At 51.3% G+C, this 18,252-nt stretch overlaps 8 protein-coding genes across 8 annotated transcripts; 4 read left to right on the top strand and 4 right to left on the bottom strand.

The window, feature by feature from the left end:
• Positions 1–193: 193 nt before the first annotated feature.
• Asppvi_003508 (uncharacterized protein) lies at positions 194–881 on the bottom strand (the record flags this gene model as incomplete). Its single annotated transcript, XM_043299471.1, has 3 exons — positions 194–345; positions 413–691; positions 758–881. 3 exons carry the CDS (start codon positions 879–881, stop codon positions 194–196), a joined length of 555 nt encoding a protein of 184 aa, XP_043155406.1.
• A 1,451-nt stretch (positions 882–2,332) lies between these two features.
• Positions 2,333–5,740, top strand: mph1 (3'-5' DNA helicase; the record flags this gene model as incomplete). Its single annotated transcript, XM_043299470.1, has 2 exons — positions 2,333–2,438; positions 2,547–5,740. 2 exons carry the CDS (start codon positions 2,333–2,335, stop codon positions 5,738–5,740), a joined length of 3,300 nt encoding a protein of 1,099 aa, XP_043155405.1.
• Positions 5,741–6,021: 281 nt separating this feature from the next.
• Positions 6,022–7,152, top strand: cap2 (F-actin-capping protein subunit beta; the record flags this gene model as incomplete). The annotated part of the gene is made up of 5 exons (XM_043299469.1): positions 6,022–6,050; positions 6,194–6,573; positions 6,636–6,905; positions 6,972–7,019; positions 7,079–7,152. 5 exons carry the CDS (start codon positions 6,022–6,024, stop codon positions 7,150–7,152), a joined length of 801 nt encoding a protein of 266 aa, XP_043155404.1.
• A 358-nt stretch (positions 7,153–7,510) lies between these two features.
• Asppvi_003505 (mediator of RNA polymerase II transcription subunit 11) lies at positions 7,511–8,124 on the bottom strand (the record flags this gene model as incomplete). The annotated part of the gene is made up of 2 exons (XM_043299468.1): positions 7,511–7,942; positions 8,041–8,124. 2 exons carry the CDS (start codon positions 8,122–8,124, stop codon positions 7,511–7,513), a joined length of 516 nt encoding a protein of 171 aa, XP_043155403.1.
• A 320-nt stretch (positions 8,125–8,444) lies between these two features.
• Positions 8,445–11,099, top strand: Asppvi_003504 (putative transcription initiation factor TFIID subunit; the record flags this gene model as incomplete). The annotated part of the gene is made up of 5 exons (XM_043299467.1): positions 8,445–8,630; positions 8,892–9,030; positions 9,089–9,132; positions 9,181–9,995; positions 10,046–11,099. The coding sequence occupies 5 exons, from the start codon at positions 8,445–8,447 to the stop codon at positions 11,097–11,099; spliced, it is 2,238 nt and encodes a 745-aa protein (XP_043155402.1).
• Positions 11,100–11,402: 303 nt separating this feature from the next.
• ppe1 (putative ribosomal protein/carboxylic ester hydrolase (Ppe1)) lies at positions 11,403–12,970 on the bottom strand (the record flags this gene model as incomplete). Its single annotated transcript, XM_043299466.1, has 5 exons — positions 11,403–11,641; positions 11,706–11,959; positions 12,028–12,118; positions 12,176–12,660; positions 12,777–12,970. 5 exons carry the CDS (start codon positions 12,968–12,970, stop codon positions 11,403–11,405), a joined length of 1,263 nt encoding a protein of 420 aa, XP_043155401.1.
• A 1,760-nt stretch (positions 12,971–14,730) lies between these two features.
• On the top strand, positions 14,731–16,386 carry Asppvi_003502 (DUF2417 domain-containing protein; the record flags this gene model as incomplete). The annotated part of the gene is made up of 2 exons (XM_043299465.1): positions 14,731–14,892; positions 14,959–16,386. The coding sequence occupies 2 exons, from the start codon at positions 14,731–14,733 to the stop codon at positions 16,384–16,386; spliced, it is 1,590 nt and encodes a 529-aa protein (XP_043155400.1).
• Positions 16,387–16,770: 384 nt separating this feature from the next.
• Positions 16,771–18,222, bottom strand: Asppvi_003501 (uncharacterized protein; the record flags this gene model as incomplete). The annotated part of the gene is made up of 1 exon (XM_043299464.1): positions 16,771–18,222. The coding sequence occupies one exon, from the start codon at positions 18,220–18,222 to the stop codon at positions 16,771–16,773; it is 1,452 nt and encodes a 483-aa protein (XP_043155399.1).
• Between the last annotated feature and the right edge of the window lie 30 nt (positions 18,223–18,252).

Genomic DNA, 18,252 nt, shown 5'->3' with positions numbered 1-18,252 from the left:
AAGTACTACACACATGAAAGGCAATTATGGCACAGTATTAGGTGGCATCCTTATTAGTACTTCAGTGAGAATGAAGAGGATTAAAATCAATCGACCCATGTCCCGTGAACCTATTAACTCCCGTCTCGATATTCATTACCATTTGGGACCCAGTCGTAGCCATGAGCCGCGTCTGTAAAGAACAGGTTATCGTTTACAGAGCCCAGGCAGCAAGGACGAAGCCAAGGAGACCGGCGGCAGAGACACCGAGCTGCAGCTGGTTAACAGCAGCAGCGTTGTGAGTAGAGCTGGAGGTAGCGCCGCTGCTGGTAGCAGTGCCGGAGCCAGAGGCCGTGGATTTGGAACCTGTAGAATGTCCAATTAGCTATGACTTCCTTGGGCCATTTCAGACCGAATAGAACCAGCAACATACCAGAAGAGCCAGTCTCAGAGCTGCTGGAGCCAGTGCCAGTGGTGGTCGCGGTGTTAGAGCTGACACCAGTGCCGGTGGAGCCAGCATTGGTCATGGTCGCAGGGAAGAAGTGGCTGCTGTAGCAGCTGCTCTGGCACGAGGCATACTTGTCGGTGTCGCTAGGAGTGCCAGAGCCCTGAGGGCACGCAGCAACACAGCTGACGGTGTCGTTGGCCTGCTGGTCGCTAGGGCAAGGGACGTGGAAGCATCCAGCAACGCAGCAAATGTCATTAGAATTGCCTGAATGCAATCGTGAGGTTAGCTTTATGTGATGGGATAATTCAAGAAGAAGCTATAAAAACACACATTTGGCGGCGCAGGAGGCCTCGGGCGACAGGCTGGCGGTGGTGGAGGCCGCGCTACTAGTGGTGGACTGGGCAGTAGCCAGGACCAAGAGAGAAGAGACGGCGATGATGTTGTTGAACTTCATTTTGACTAAGACTGACTGTAGAGATTCAGGAGCGACAGACTTGAGATCTCAGTGCAAGAAAAAGAAAAGAAGATTGTTGGTACAAACGAGAGACTGGTGTTTGTTGATGAGGAGGAAGAAGAAGAAGAAGAGGGAAAACAGAAGTTGGGGGAAAAGAGGAGTAATAAAATAAGACCAATAACAGTAGATGATACCCTCAGACCATGAAACCTTGCTGGGAAGGGTCTCTGTGACCTGTGGATATTGGACAGACTAGACTAATTCCAAGTCTTGTCACTTGGTGATCCGCCCAGGTTTCTTGTCGTTACGCCTTCTCATTAGTAGGGTTTCAGTGTTTCTGGTCTGTTACTATTAATTTTTTTCTGAGTTTTAGGACTATCCCGAGTGCTTTAACCATCCACTGACAGCGTCACCAAGGCTTCATGCAGTATCTCCTCAATTAGCCTAGCTCTGTGGACGATCGTGGTTGGACAAAGCTGTTGAAGAATTGGAGAAAATCAGGTTGTCGTCTTTTAGGCTGGATTCTTCCAGCAGCATCGGCCGATGGCTTGCCTTTACTAGATACAGAGTACAACAGTAATACATAATAATAATGATCCAAGGAGGATCTGATCATCGTCGCCGACTGCTATTTCCGAAGCAAGCCACCTTGTTTGGGTGATATGGTGACACTCAATAGCCCAAAGTTACCCAGTGATAGCCATAATAATGATACTCGACTAAATAATAAATGAGATGCTCATTCAGTGTAACCATCATTTTGCGAATCCCTCGATCAGCTGCTATGTCATCAAACTTCAGCCGAAAAGTGAAAACCCACCCTTGCTGATTATTATTAGCAAAAATAGAAGATCAAAGACATGAGAAGATTGTGGATGTGGAATCTGGGGTCAGAATTCAAGGAAAAGAGTGCCTAAAATAACCAGATTCCTTAGTGCGGCCCTGTCTACCTCTAGCGCCAAGCCACTTGACTCGGACCAGGTTTCAATTTTGACTTCTGTGCCTGTGATCTCTGACCAGAATGGAAATTGTGAGGCGAATAAGGGGTCTGTGTCTGTTGATCCTGGACGTTGCTCTGTCAGTAGCCTCAGTTTTTCACCCTGACAATTGAGGTCCATAAAACCCGGTATGAATAGGCCGACTGTTGCCTTGGATAAGGTATCTCGAATCTTCCTCGTCAAACCTCATCGAAAGGCCCAAGTGGAGCTGCTAAATCGGTTTCCATGACTCCTCCCTCCACCACGCTAACAGCCCAGAAGCGAAAGGACGTGCGCTATAGACTAGTGTCTACCCAGACGATGAGTGCAAGTGCAAACAGGACAAAAAAGCCAAGTGGACTGTCAATTAGCCTCACGTGATGTCGCGACACCGCGTCGCGTAGTCGCCTTGTCTCCAAACAGAGCCTGAGAATCGACGAGGGGCTATTTGGTTAAAGTCAAGCGAGTCGCGACATGTCCGATTCTGGTAACGACTCTGATGATTATTTTGACGATGAGATTGACGATGCTATCGTCCCTGGGACGCCCGATGCAGTTGAATCAGCCCAGACGAACAACCGTCCAGCAAAGCGCCGGCGCTTAGACGCTGGCGCTTTTGATGATGCAGGCAAGCTACCCGCGACCTAATATGTGCTTACGACCTGGATCTGATATCTGTTTGACTTAGAATCCGATATATCCATAAATCAAGACGTTGGGGAGGACGAGTTCCAATCGCCCGACCGAGGGTCTGTTAACGGCGTTCAGTTTGAGGATGTCGAGAGAACCTCCAAGTACAAGGTCTTTGTACCAAAGCGCAACAACTTCCAGGAGAATATCTTCGTCACACAACTGACGCAGCCGCCTTCACCCCCGGAGATGATTCGTGGCCCTCGATGGAAGAAGCCTGGCCCCGAATCTCTTGCGCCCGAGCCTACAACAACCACAGTTGATGCGGGTAATCAACCGGATCAGTATCATGACGAAGATAAAGAAATGGAGGCTGCTATTGCAGCATCACTGCGCTCATTCGAGGAAGAGAACGGGGGAAATATCCCCTCTACGGTACCTGGGTCTTCGGCAGCACAGACTGCTGTCGCGCCTTCCGCAGCGCTGAAAGAGCCTGCAGCAGATGTTCCATTCGATCTCGATGATATACCAGATGATGCCTTCGATTCGGACCTATCCTTGTCGCCACCCAGGACGACATCTCAAGCGGCACGTAGGCCACCCGTCCAGTCCCAATTCAGCACCAATCGCCCATTGGGCCTACGGCAATCCACATTATTCGACATGGCTGCACGAAATCCGGACATCCCCTCGCAGAGAGGGGAGCAAATCTTCTCGCCGCCGGAGAAAAATGAACCTCCTACTCATCACAAACTCAATCAAGAGGCTATAGACACGTGGGTCTACCCCACTAATTTGGGGAAGACGAGAGACTACCAATTCAACATCGCACAGCGAGGTCTTTTCCATAATCTGCTGGTTGCCCTTCCTACAGGTCTGGGAAAGACGTTCATCGCAGCGACCATTATGCTCAATTGGTATCGATGGACAAAGAGTGCTCAAATCATCTTCGTAGCACCGACGAAGCCCCTGGTAGCTCAGCAGATCTCTGCTTGCTTCCAGGTGGCCGGAATCCCACGATCACAGACAACGATGCTGACAGGTGAAGCCGCGCCAGGCATTCGCGCAGAGGAATGGAAAGCCAAACGTGTTTTCTTCATGACCCCTCAAACGCTCATCAATGATCTCAAGTCCGGAATAGCCGACCCCAAACGTGTCGTCCTGCTCGTTGTTGACGAGGCTCATCGTGCCACTGGCGGCTATGCATACGTGGAAGTGGTCAAGTTCCTCAAGCGGTATAATAAGAGCTTCCGGGTCCTCGCCCTCACTGCAACTCCAGGTTCTACTGTGGAATCAGTGCAAGCCGTCATTGATGGCCTGGGTATTGCCAAAGTGGAGATTCGCACCGAGCAGTCTCTCGACATTCGCGAGTATGTACATGCTCGGGACACCGAGGTGCAAACGTTCCAGAATTCCGATGAAATGGTGCTGTGCATGGAGCTTTTCACAAGGACTCTGCAGCCGCTTGTCGACCAACTTCGTAACCTTAACGCTTACTGGGGAAGGGATCCGATGGCTCTCACCGCGTACGGTCTCACCAAGGCCCGTCAGCAATGGATGGGTTCGGATGCAGGGAGGAATGCGAACCTTGGGTTGAAGGGCAAGGTCAACGCGATTTTCACCGTCCTCGCGAGTCTGGCCCACGCTATTGATCTCCTGAAGTATCACGGTATCACGCCGTTCTATCGGCACCTTTTGCACTTTCAGTCTAACACTGATGGCCAAAAGGGGGGCAAGTATCAACGCCAGATTGTGCAGGACGAAAGCTTCAAGAAACTCATGAACCATCTCCAGCCTTGGACCAAGAACCCAGAATTCATCGGCCATCCGAAATTAGAATACCTCAAACAGGTTGTGCTCAATCACTTCATGGATCGCGGGGAAGGAACAGCAGCCCATGGAGACCAGAGTCAGTCAGCAACACGAATTATGATATTTGTACATTTTCGAGACAGCGCTGAGGAGGTTGTCAGAGTTCTGAAGCGGTATGAGCCTCTGATCCGACCCCACGTGTTTGTAGGGCAGAGCAGTGCGAAAGGATCCGAGGGAATGGACCAAAAGACACAGTTGAGCATTGTGCAAAAGTTCAAGAAAGGCACATATAACACTATCGTGGCGACCTCAATTGGTGAAGAAGGTCTTGATATTGGCGAGGTCGATCTTATTGTTTGCTACGACTCTTCGGCGTCGCCCATCCGCATGCTTCAGCGCATGGGACGTACTGGTCGTAAGAGAGCTGGTAATATTGTGTTGCTTCTGATGCAGGGCAAAGAAGAGGAGTCTTATATTAAGGCCAAAGACAATTATGAGAAAATGCAGCAGATGATAGCCAGCGGCACTCGTTTCACCTTTCACGACGACACATCCCCTCGCATCTTGCCCCCAGGAGTTCGGCCTGTGGCTGACAAAAGGCAAATCGATATTCCGGTGGAGAACACGCAGGCTGATTTACCAGAGCCCAGAAGGAGAGCACGGCCCCCAAAAAGGCCGCCGAAGAAATTCCATATGCCAGATGACGTCGAGACTGGTTTTGCAAAGGCGTCCAGTCTCACTGGGAAAGTGACGAAGAAAGCAGAAACTAAGAGAGCCGTTCGCAAACCAACTCCAGAGCCTGTGGAGGTACCCGCCCTGGAAGATGTTCTCCTTACACCTGGACAGCAACGGGATCTTGAGCGTCGCTATTGTCATATAGGTGGCACTAGCCCAGAGTTCATCCGGAACCCACGTGTTGACGCCTATCCTCGTCTGCAATCCATTCCCAGGCCGACAAAAGCTGTTAAACATGGTTCCTTGACCTGCCGCATGATTGGCACTCTCCAAAAAATGAGTAAGGTGAGTGCTGATTGTGAAAGCCGATATAAGAGAGTGTTGGCTCTGGAGTCAAACAAGAAGATTGAGGACTCGGTCCTCTCTCGCGAATCGGTTCCTCCAGCGCAGAACAGTCGACCGACTGGGAACAAGCTTCAGTCGTTGAAAAAGCAGTCGGCCACATCAAGGCCAAACAATGTACTTGTGCGGGAAGACGGTAAAGTGGACGATTGCACTCCCGAACTGATGTCCCCTGAAAAGTTGATATCGTCTTTTCTGGAACCTCATACCGAAAGACCTTCCTATTCATCACAAAGAAGCCAAGATGCTTTTGAATCAGATCTTGAATTCCCTGATGTCGAGACACTTCTCAATCGCAGCGCAGAGCGTCATGCTTCTCGCAAACGGAATAGATTTGTTCTTGATGATGACAGTGAGGATTGACATTTTGGGTCAGCGTGGACACTTTTGGATACTTGAGCTCGACTTTTGGAAGATTATCATTGTCTCTAGATACCCAAAGTTAGATAGCATTCTCGGATCTCTTTTTTGAACTAAGGGTTGGCCATAGTATGTTCACGGAGAGCGTTCTCCAAGCTCAGGGGGTAGCCTAAATGCCACCCCCACTTTCTCCGCGCACGCACCTTAGTCGGTCCAAGTCAAGAGGGAGGTCCGGTTTCACGTAGAGCTACACAAATACAACACTCTTCCCACTCCTCACAGCCATGGCGGACATCCAATTTGACAGTGCGCTGTAAGTATTCAATTCTCGACCACCGATCATATACTTCATATTCCACATCTCGGCCCCTCAGAACGAGGACCCAGCCGGCGGAGTGTAACCCCGCTCGGAGTCAACAACAACAGCTCAAGCTGACCATAACAACCACTCTCTAGCGATCTTCTTCGGCGCCTCAACCCCCGCGACACGAAACAGAATCTGCAGTCCATCACATCGATCGTCCCGGACCTGACCGAAGACCTCCTCTCCTCCGTCGACCAGCCCCTAGAGATCCGCCGCTGCCCGAAGACGAACCGCGATTATCTGCTCTGCGATTACAACCGGGACGGAGACAGCTACCGCTCACCTTGGAGCAATGAGTTCGATCCGCCGCTGGAGGACGGCACGGTCCCCAGCGAGCGGGTGAGGAAGCTCGAGGTTGCGGCTAACGAGGCCTTTGATGTGTATCGGGAGCTGTACTACGAGGGTGGCGTCGGCAGCGTTTACTTTTGGGATCTTGATGATGGGTTTGCGGGCGTTATCCTTTTGAAGAAAGGTGGGCTTTTGCTATGTGATGACTGGTGAGATATAGGCTTTGCTAATGGGTATTGCGGACAGGTGTTACACCAGGAGCGAAGAGCTCGGGAGAGTGGGACAGCATTCATGTCTTCGAGGCGACTGATAGGGCGCGCATGTCTCATTACAAGCTCACGAGCACGGTGATTCTGCACTTGGCGAACGAGAATGAGGCTCTCGGCGAGATGGACCTGAGCGGCAATATGACCCGGCAGATGGAGGTTGATCTGCCTGTGGAGTCGGATGCGAGCCATGTCGCCAATGTGGGTAGGCTCGTTGAGGATATGGAGTTGAAGATGCGGAACTTATTGCGTATGTGTCACGTCTGTAGCTGTTCTGTCTTGACACGCCACATGCTAATCTGACTTGCAATGGCAGAGGAGGTCTACTTTGGCAAGGCCAAGGATGTGGTGGGTGAACTTCGAAGTAAGCCGCTTCTCTTGTCACGGTGGAACCAAGGGAATGGATGCTGATAAGAAATACAGGCCTCGCACCGCTTTCGGAAACCAATAAAGAGAAGGCTGCGCATCTGGAGATGATTAGGTCTATGCAGCGGTAGTGCATCAGCCAGCCATTGCTCTCTAAGTACTGCGAACTACCATCTGTGCTTTTGTCGTGTTACCATGAGCATGCCTTGTTGTTACTCGTCATTTCGTATCATTAAAGCTTCTGCCATACGTGTCAAGACCGGTAATCGCTGGCAAAGACGAAAGTAAATAGGTATCGTTTCTTTTCAACCTCGACGAATAAACTCTCCCATGAAATCACGCCGGGTCTGTTAACTGCTTCAATTGAATGTGTGGGTATCATATAGCACTACTCATTGACCCCAGTAAGACGTAGTTTGACTTGTAAGCCAAAAACTTCATCACCCTGAGCTAGGCTGAGCAATCGGCGCCTCGAAATGTTTGGGCCTCTCAATCGACCTCCATCTTGTGTCCACCTTCCATCTTCACGCTCGCAGCTGAGGAATCGCCAAGTTGCTCCACAAACTGCCTCGCTGCAGCCCATAGCTCAGCTTCCTTATCTTTCCCTACAGTGTCCTTCCTGCTATTCAGCCAGCTGACATCCAACGGATTCGAAACACCCGTTGCCCCTGCGCCAGCGCCAGGTAGATCACCGGTCCTCGAGGCCGACTCTGGCGCTAAGATAGCAGCTTCCTCCAGTGCGTATACCTGGCGACGTAATCTGACATCTATTGAGGAAAGCAGAGCGAAGTACTGCGACGTGGCCTCTTTAAACCGCGCTTTATGCGACTCGAGGGAAGTGTCATCCGGTGAATCGGACGTCCTGGCGTTCGTGAGGGCTTGGATAGCGAGACCGGCGGAGTGAATTAGTTTTGCAACATCCTGCGAGCGATCAGTGTCTGCTAGCTAAGTGGTTCTGTGACAGCTGCGATAGGTTCGTTTGTGTCTATCTTGAGAGTCGCGCAGAGCTACCTCCTTACCTTGTCCACCTCGTTCAACTGCCGGATTCGGTCCGCTGAAGTAAATACTTGATCTGGTTGTGCAGAGCTCCTCTCCTCGGCCATCTCTTTGACATTTGAGGGATTTCACCAGGAAATCTGTTCCAGTTCAACCCAATTGAAGATAAGGTCAAAGTAAGAGTAACCTGAGCTATGTCATCACGTGTTGTGATGCCGAACAGCGACAAAACCGATTATCTAAGCCAACCCATAGCGCTAACCCCAGACAGTCCTAGCTCAATATCAGAAACGTGACTTCGCAAGCCTCCCGATTTACTGAACCATCCGAAATCAAGTCACTTTCGCATCTTGTCTTCGCTTTTCGTTCAGAACGCAGCGAAGCCAAAAGACGCGACCGTCAGTATCTGAACATCTAGCGTCGCGCCATGTCTGCGCCAGGCGGGGCTCCGAGCCCTGCACCTCGAAGTGCAAGCATCGGCCCCGGTGGTGGTGGTATGTCTATGCCTCCCCAGCAGCCCATGGGAACTACCACTCCAGTTGGAGCACCGACTCCGGGTCCTCCACCGCCACCGCCGAGTGGTGCGATGTCGCAACAGAATCTGAATCAAATAGTAAGTATTGATGACATTTGTGCATGAGTTTCGTGAGTTTCGCGTAGAGTACCTCTCATGTGTTGGGATTTTCGTCATTGATAACCGGCTTGTTTTGGCTGTGTTTCATTTGGACGAAACTCTTGGTGTTCGTCTTAAGACCCGTGGCTACAGATTTTCATGTGTCTTGAGGACGAAGTCTATCATGATTCAGTGTTCATTTCTTAGCTCGCTTTTACATCATGTACAGACGGTTGTTACTGTGTTGCTAATGCTATCTAGGTCATTGATTACTTGGCCAAGAAAGGATACAGCCGTACTGAAGCCATGCTGCGCATGGAATCAGCTAACCAGGAAATCGATGGCCGTCCTTTGCCTCCTCTTGGCGAGGATGCACGTCCCAAGTATAGAATGGGATTCGGTAAGGAGATCCCTATGTAACATATCATTATTCATATCCTAATGTGGCATGCATCTAGACATACTGAAAGGCTGGGTGGAAGACAATCTAGATCTGTACAAGGTAGGCCACTTTCTATCATTAACATGGGCAATGCTTATCTTTGAACAGCCCGAACTCAGGCGCGTTTTGTGGCCGCTCTTTGTCTACTCTTTTCTCAACATGGTGACATCCTTTTATCCACAAGAGGCCAAACAGTTCTTTGATGTAAACAAGAATCTGTTCCTCCCGGAGCACACAGATGATGTCCGTAAACTGGAGCCCATCAGTCTTCCTGAGCATGTTCAGGATAACTCTACGGCCAAACTCTATCGGAACAACAAGTACCGCTTAGTACTTAGCAACCCAGCGTTTTCGAACCTTATGCAGTTTCTCGAAAACAAGTCGAAAGAGGGAGGCTCTGTGATGTCAGCTATTCTGAGCAGTTACTGCACAATCATTACCAAAGAGCGTGCGTCCGACGATCGTTTCAGCTTCGCTGCTATGCTAGGCCAAGCTGGAGCAGGGCAGACCTTTCCCGCTGAAGACGAAGGCATTCCCGGTCACCATCCCGGATCGGCCTACACCGGCGATAATCCGGCCATGGCTGGAACATTACCCCGGCTCCGACTGGGCAAGCTTCCTATGGAATCTACGCTTGAGACCGACGTACGAGGCGAATTAGCAGACGAAGACATGAAAAATCCTCCGGCACCTGGGCACAACAGTCTTGTGCAGGAGTTTGACCAGATGATCAAAAAGGAAGAAGACGACGAAGCGCCCAGTCGTGCMGACATTCCATATCCTCCCTCGACCGCACGCGATGTGGCTCTGGAAGTCCAAAAGGTGAAAGAGAATCGTGATCGGTTCAGGATTGAGGGCCGGACGGGAGGGGTTGGTCCTGCAGTCAGTGTCTGCATGTTCACATTCCACAACACTTACGACGGGTGGGTAATGACTGTTTCCTTAACCGGAATTTTTATTAATGAAGTGACAGAATCAATTGCCTGGATTTCTCGGACGATAATATGCTCGTTGCAGCTGGTATGCAGGAGTCGTATATTCGTGTTTGGAGTACGGATGGCAAGAAAATCCAAACAACCTACGACAACGTGGATGATGCGCCTCCCTCGAACTCGCGTCGTCTAATTGGGCACTCTGGTCCGGTTTATGCTGTAGCATTTGCACCTTCTGCCACACGCTCAGACGGCGCTGTAGCGCCTACCAACGCCCGTTGGCTGCTCTCCTCGTCTGCAGACAAGACCATCCGACTCTGGTCTCTTGATCTATGGCAGTGCATGGTCGTCTACAAGGGCCATGATCAGCCTGTTTGGGACCTTCAATGGGGACCTTTCGGTCACTACTTTGTTTCTGGCGGACATGATAAGACTGCTCGCCTCTGGGTTACAGACCACATTCGTCAGCAGCGCATTTTCGTCGGCCATGATCAGGATGTGGACTGCGTCTGCTTCCACCCGAATTCTGCCTACATCTTCACTGGCAGCTCCGACCATACGGTCCGCATGTGGGCGGTCACCACCGGTAACGCTGTGCGGATGTTCACTGGTCACACCGGCAATATCACAGCCTTGGCCTGCAGCAGAGATGGCAAACTTCTTGCATCCGCAGACGATCAAGGATCCATCCTCTTGTGGGATCTGGCACCCGGAAGATTGTTGAAGCGCATGCGCGGTCACGGAAAAGGAGGCATCTGGTCCCTTAGCTGGAGCGTTGAGTCGACAGTCCTGGTCTCTGGTGGCGCTGACGGCACTGTCCGCGTGTGGGATGTCACCGGCCCAGCCCAAGATCCGTCCCAGGGTCGTGTAGTCGGAGACGGTGGAGCAGGCACCAAGGTCGATGCTGGCAACCCCTCGGCCGCTTCCACCCAACCCTCGACCTCGGTTGCACCGGGAATGGGCAAGAAGAAAGGAAAGGATGTCGTCGTCACCCCTGACCAGATCAGCGCCTTCCCGACGAAGAAGAGCCCGGTCTACAAAGTGAAGTTCACCAACATGAATCTGATCATTGCCGGCGGAGCTTATCTTCCTTGACGAGAAATTGTGAGTTTCGTTACGTTGCAAAAGTGGCGCCAGATACCCGTATTGTATTTTGATCTGTCTTCCCTTTCATTTCCCATTGCTCGGTGGACTATCATGGGGCTTGGTGGCTTGATATTCGGCGGCGTCGTGGGGGGAGGCATCGGTGTTACATTACATTGGCAATAGTACAAAGAAAAGTCCCTGGCTTTCCTCTGTCCAATAATGATTTAATCGAATTCGTGTTTGTAAGTCTATAGCCCGGCAGCAATCCCTCTTTGTGGGGAAGCCGCGCAACATTAGATTTTTGCTACTACTCTACGGCTTCTGCGGATTTCCCGCGCTGCCACCACCATGCGAAGCACTAAACCAAGCACCGGCACCTGCGCCCTTCTGCATAGCAGCGGAAGCCTGCATATCAGCCACCTTTGGCGGAAGCACCAGTGCGCTCCGATCATTCCGCTTGTAAAAGTCCACCAAAATCTGCGCCGTCTTCGCCGGCATATCCTCCTGGATGAAATGGCCTGCTTCCGGGAGGACCTGGAGCTGATATTTTCCTGTAGAAACACACATGTCAGCTGCATGTACGGCGCGGCCAACATTGGAAAGGCCGAAACAGACCTTGCATCTGCCCGATCATCAACTCCTTATCTAGCCTATCTGTCCCGGCCAGCAGGAGGAGCTTCCCGCCGCGCGCCTCCAGGAATTTCCGACTGAGGCCGACGAACCAGTCTTCCCAGAAGGGCTTCGTGGCGGAGAGGTTGGTCCGCCAGACCCACGGTTTGGAGGGGTCTGCGGGCGTTTCTTCTTTGTATAGGAGGGATGGGACGGAGACTCTGGCGGAGGTCCTGTTTCTGATTGTCCGGGATCGTGTGCTGCAGTGGTCACTTAGCTTCTAATCGACATGTCTTTCGGTGATGAGAGGAAGAGATATTCGACATACTGCCACTCAATACCCGATGTCAACGAGGGAAATCTAGAAGGGCGCGTGGAGAGATATTTCTCCATGCTTTGGAGGGCATCCATGGCTGACCCTGTGTCATTTATTGTTAGTACAATCCTTGAAATAGATAGGAGCATCATATACATACCCTCGACAACATCCAGAACCGCATAAGCCAGTAATTTGTTACCGAGCTCCCCCTTCTTCGCAACATCAGTAATCACCGCACCCCCGAGGCTATGCCCCACAAGAACCAGGTCGGGAAGCTCCCCCCAGCCCATTTCTGCCTGGGTCTTGCGGACCACGTAGACCAGGTCTTGGTGCAGAGTCTCGAGGCTGAGATCTAGCTCGACAGCCCCTCCGTCAGCTCGTTGCACCGACGTCTGACCGTGGTCACGCGCGTCGAAAGACAGGACCCCGGCTTTGGGGAGGATCTTGCGGATTTCCTCCGCGCAGGTTGCGAACGAGAGACCTGATGAGCCGGCTCCATGGTGCATGACAAACAGCGGACCTGAGTCCGTGGGTGGCGTGAGATAGACATGGTGGACGATGCGGACGGAGTCGGTTTCGCGAGTTAGAAAGAGCTCTTGGGTGAAGAAGTCTGACCAGCTCAGTGAGGACGAGTCGGATGGGCTGGATGTCATTAGCTGGATTCTCACAATGAGACGATGGAGTCCATGGGATTGACAGGTGAATGCATTATGCACCCGGGAAGCGGATGCACCTGCCGTAGGATCGTGCTAACGTACCCTGGGCTAGCTCTAGCAAATAGCTGCCTGCTCGGCGAGGGAATGACAGTCCCTGCTGATGAGACTGAAGAGGAGTCCTCATCGTGACTGCTTTCAGCGGGTTGGTTCATTGACGGAGAGTCGGATAGAAGAGGTGCCTCGGGCGGCAACTTGGCCAGTTTTGATTTGGCAAAAGCCTTGTGAAGATCGCTCATTGGCGGTTAATATCTATGGCTATATTCTGATTATATATGTCTCTATATCGCCGTCAGAGCAGATTCGTTAATCAGGGAAGGAAGTTCATTTGACCGTCTATCTGGAGATGGCGTTGTGGTAACGTGGGGTAAGCCACACCTGAACAGGGTGTTTTGACACTGGACTAGATATAGCGGATCGCAGGAGAAATAGTACTGACATCTACAATGATGTTTATTTTATGAATTCAATTGTCTTATTATCGAAGCATCGTGGACTGCAATGCAGATGTGACGGATATGTTGCTGTTCTTGTTTTAGTAGGCGGGCAGCGCCGCCCTGAGCTGGCGGGTGAGTAAGCACCGTTCGCTGCTATAGATAAAACACCCACCACAATTCACGCAGACGGGAGGGCCACATCGGGTGTAGGAGCTTTTAACCTGTCCAGTACGATATTACGGCCATTCATGGAATTACTCCGATCAGTTCTACTTGTACAATTCGCGGTGGGGAATAATTACGACTAGATCATATGTTGGTATTGGGGTATAGGTCACAATACGCAGTAAAGTATATATATCTTGATAGTTGTAGAAATGGCCAGTCTGCAGTTGGTACACCATCGCCCCACTATTTCTACAGACAAAGTAGAGAGCAAGGATAATTACATATATCGAGTCAGAGGTGGCCAAATCCCATCCGCGTAGAACAATAGCAGGCCACAGACTGTCGCCTTGGGGAAACTCAGAACGTGCTCCTGCCAGAGAACACGCATCGCATAGCGGATATTGCGGATGCCATCGTGTCCGCGTCGCCTCGTCTAGGCTGAGAGGGCTGGTGTCTGTGTTGACTGTGATGGCTCCATCATACAGCTGCAAAGTCATGGAAAATCTCGAACGAAATGCAACCAAACTGATCTTGCAGGAAAAGGTGCTGTAAAAATGTGGATGGCGGGGTGGGTTACCGTCTTCAAGGCTGATGAGCACTTCCTGGTCTAAAGTCTTGTATACTGCTTGATGAATTACATTCAAGATTGGATGTGTGGAATGAGAAGGCCTTCAAGAGGCTTGTCTCCTGGCCAGTTGTTTAAGTTGCCAATGCTATGGTGTCAGTAGTTGCCCTGAACCGAGAGAGATATATATAGAAAGGACAGCCAACAGAAGCTGTGAAGACCTAGACCACCTCCAACTGGGTAGCCGATCAGATCAAAACATAGCACCTCTACCTCGCTATAATAGGACCGAAATAGTGCCTCCTTTCCTGTGTCAACAAGTCTATCCCAAAGAGGTACTTCTATACTGATGAGTAATCTATATCACGTGATTATTCAGTTGTCGATGACCTCACTGCGTCTGCAAATCAGGGATCTGCGGGAGCTGCATCAATGGATCTTCAATGAATGTTTCTATCGGTGGCTCTGGGTCCCGTCAAGGAGGGGATATCCCCATGATCAGCTGGACACAAAGCTCCGTTTTCGGCAGCAAACATGAGCTTATCTACTCCCAGATCCTGTTCGGTATTACACGCTCGCCTTGATAATGAGCCGCTCGCTGGCTGCGTTCGTCATGACGTCAACTGCACCAGGGATTCATGATCTACCTTAGTACCTCTCTATCTCTTTTTTTTTTTTTTTTCATTGTTCATAATCAAACTACCTATCTATTCTTAGTCAAGTCTAATTAATTTACTCTTTGCGCGATATCTCTGACGGAATAGTCATAACGACTCCACTGTCATCTATTACCAAAGTCCTGCCTAGGACATAGATCGCGCAGAGGACAATGGGTTCATTGTGGCGGAGGAATGATGGCTCGGAGCGAGAGGGAGAGGAGCAAGGCCGTGATGGAGATGATAGAGCAAGAGAGCAGCATCAGGAAGCAGATGAACGGACACGACTACTGCCGAGACCAAACCATGGATATCTGAGTCCCGATGATCCTGCAGTAAGTTGCGGGTGTTGATGAGAACAAACCTGTGTTCGTGTTCACTAACATCCTTTTTACTATCAGGTATCACCCTACAATCTATGGAGTGTCAGGGCTCTCAGAGCCTTGTCCTCTTTCTGTCTCGCCATCAGTTTCGTCTGGTGGACGTTCCTGCTTGTCTCCATCTTCGTTAGCCCTCCAATGATGCACAGCCGTGGCTCTGGCTTTTTTAGCTTCGCGTATACCTCACTCACGATCGGCTACCTCATTATCGCGCTGCTATTCTTCTCAATCCCGTCAAAGGCCATGACGATATCTGGCATAGTGGTGGCCGTCTTCCTCTTCGTGGATATGTGCATCATCCTCGGCGTACCTCAGCTGCGCGTAGAAGAGGGCTGGGTCGGTATCGCCTCGGTTGTCTGGGCCACCGTGATATCCATTTTCAACGTCCTTCAAAACCGGGCTGTTGCCTGGGGCAAGAGGGAGGAAGAGGAGCGCCTTACTGGACGAGAGGAAACCCGGCGGTCCCTCCGGGAGTGGATCGCCGTGCTAGTCGAAACGATCTTCATGGTCGTAATCGCGATAGTTTCGATTCTCTTCACTGCAACCCTGATCATCCGCGCCCGGGACGCCTCCCTCCCCGCCCCGGGGCAAAAGTACCTCGTCAACGGAGAGAAGTACCAAGTGCACCTCGCCTGCGTCGGCTCCATCAACGGCACGGCCGACGGCAGCGGAAAGAAACCACCCACCGTCCTCCTCGAAGGCGGCGAAGACCCAGTTGAGCACTCCTTGCAACCGTTCATCGACGACGCCTACAAACAAGGCCTCATCAACCGCTACTGCTACTGGGACCGACCAGGATACGCCTGGTCCGACAATGCCCCCTCCCCACACTCCGCCGGCATGGCAGCCGATGCGCTCTCCGAAGCCCTCGCCCTCGCCGGCGAGGAAGGGCCCTGGGTCCTGGTCTCCTCCGGCATCGGCTCCATCTACAGCCGGATCTTCTCCAGCCGCCACCTTCTCGAAACGGAGGGCATCATGCTCATCGACGCCATGCACGAGGACTACCTCGGCCAAGTGGGCAACCCCGGCCGTGGCTTCCTGCTGTGGCTCCGCGGCATCCTCTCCCCGCTGGGCCTGGACCGCATCTTCGGCGCCATCTTCAAGGGTCGCACGCGCGAGGACCGCGTCTACGGCCGCAGTGCGTACCAGACGGGCAAGTTGGTCAAGGCCAAGTTGCAGGAGAACCTCGTCGCCGCGTCGATGACTACCTCGGAGGTCCAGACGGCGCGCCATGTCCAGATGCCCGATACGCCACTTGTCGTCGTAAGCTCAGGGATCGAGGTCCACAGGAGCGACAAGTGGGCCAAGACGCAGGAGGATCTGACGAAGATTACGAAGAACTTGAAGGACTGGGATATCGTCAAGGGTGCACCTCACGAGGTGTGGACGACCACTGAAGGTCGACAGGTTCTTGAAAAGAGACTCAAGGAATTGGTCAAGGGCGAGTGATGATACACGTTTTGGGACGATTTCTTTTCTCTATTTCAGGTTGTCTATCAGATTGTAATGTATCTAAATTGTCTTACGATTGTGATGTCCTCATGTTTGTCCTTCTATATGCGGTCAATTCTTCTTTGGATTTCTGTGGCTTCTCTTGGGGATCTCTCATTCCTTGCGGTTACTACGGAGTACCTAGGTTAGAATGAGAAAAGCAATTAATAAGGTAAATTGCCCTGTCTGATCATTCCGGTCTCACTCATAACTATAATCGAGTACATGCATAGGCGAGAACGGAAAAGCAGTCTCTTGAATCAGGACGATACAGCCATAAAACTATTACGAGTTGGTATACACTCATGGAGCTCTTCAACCCTAATATGCAAGTATGAGCCATCACCTTTGAAGTGCAGCGGAATCTGAATCTTCCTCTTCCAAATAAGAGTCGTCTTCATGACGGCTGGACAGATCCCGACAACCCATACCAGTAAGGAATCGTAGAATGATTGTGAAGACACAGACGAACATCAATGCAATGGTCACTAAGACCGGATGCCGCATACCAACGACGAATGGCTGGATGATGTCGAAGCATAAGGTCGGCACAGGGAGACGCAATTCGAAAAGACGTGTATATGCATCCATTGAAGTCTCGAAAGAAGGTACATCCTGCTCGGAATCCGCGACACGCTTCCGGTAGGCTGATAAAACGGCTTCAACATGCACCATGTATGACACTTGAACTAGCGACGAGCACCGCGGACTGTGCAGAGGCTGGTATAGGGTCAATGTTATCGGAGTAGAACTGCGAAGCTTCTGCCAGCGGGGAATCAATCTGGAGGGACGCGACAGCAAACCGGCTAAATGCTTCAGGAATGTGTTCTCTTTCGGTCTGCCAGGCGAGGCTCCATAATCGGTGCTGAGTGACCTCAAGAAAGCGATCCGGGACTCAGGGGAAAGTACAGCTCGAAGTAGTGGTAATCTATCACTGGTGGGTATTGGAGCTGGAAATGGCTTGTTTGGATCGCCTAATAGAACACGGTAGGCATTTTCAACACCGCGATGGGCGACCTTCCGCTGATCAGGAGGCTTATGTGGGCTTGAATCGATCCATGTCTCCTTTCTTTGCGCAGTCAAGGCATTTTTCTCTTCCGAAGGGAGATACTCCACAAAGCGGGAGTGTGGCCGGGGCAATCTTCGAGGCTGGGAAAGATCTGTGCGGTACGATGGCGTGGGGTGCTTGCGCTCCGGTGAGATTGTACTTGCTCGTGGTTGTACTTGGCCAGAAAGTCTGAAACTCTCTGCTGCAGCATCAGTGAGGAAAGGAGGCTTCGGCGGCTTTGGTGGTCTCCAAACACTCCCATCTTCATTGGTCAAGAGGCTGGCTCGGACGTTCTTTGAGCTGCAATCCGGGAGGGTGATCGAGGTGTTACTCTTATGTGATGAGAGCGCACTTTTTCTGTGTCTTTCGCGGTACAGCTGTGCAGACGAAAGGTGCTTTGCCTGTTCGCTTTCGGACGCCGGACTATTAGTTGGATTTGTGGGCAAGGGTACGTCAAAGATGAAGTGCGTATCAGGCTGCCGAATGGAGGGTACTTTTGGAGTAGTAGCTTTGGCGTTCGTGCTTCGGTCATTCCGAACTCCGTCGAGTTTAAGCACATGAGACAGATCTAATCTGGTTGGGTACTCGTCGAACAAACTGCAAATGTCGTCTTCCGATTCCGTGAGCCTGGTCTTGTTTGGAGATTTTGAAGGAGTGACCGGTGCATTCTCTTGCAGACGCTCCTCCAGCGCGAACTGCAATGTATGTGAAGGGCTGAACTGTAGCTGCGATGTTACTTGGTCCATTCTCAACTATTGTAGGTAATTGAAAATGGG

Source organism: Aspergillus pseudoviridinutans (assembly GCF_018340605.1).
Source record: "Aspergillus pseudoviridinutans IFM 55266 DNA, scaffold_2, whole genome shotgun sequence".
Lineage (NCBI taxonomy): Eukaryota > Fungi > Ascomycota > Eurotiomycetes > Eurotiales > Aspergillaceae > Aspergillus > Aspergillus pseudoviridinutans.
The sequence above is the reverse complement of the archived record's forward strand: the minus strand, read 5'-3'. Positions and strand labels throughout refer to the sequence as shown.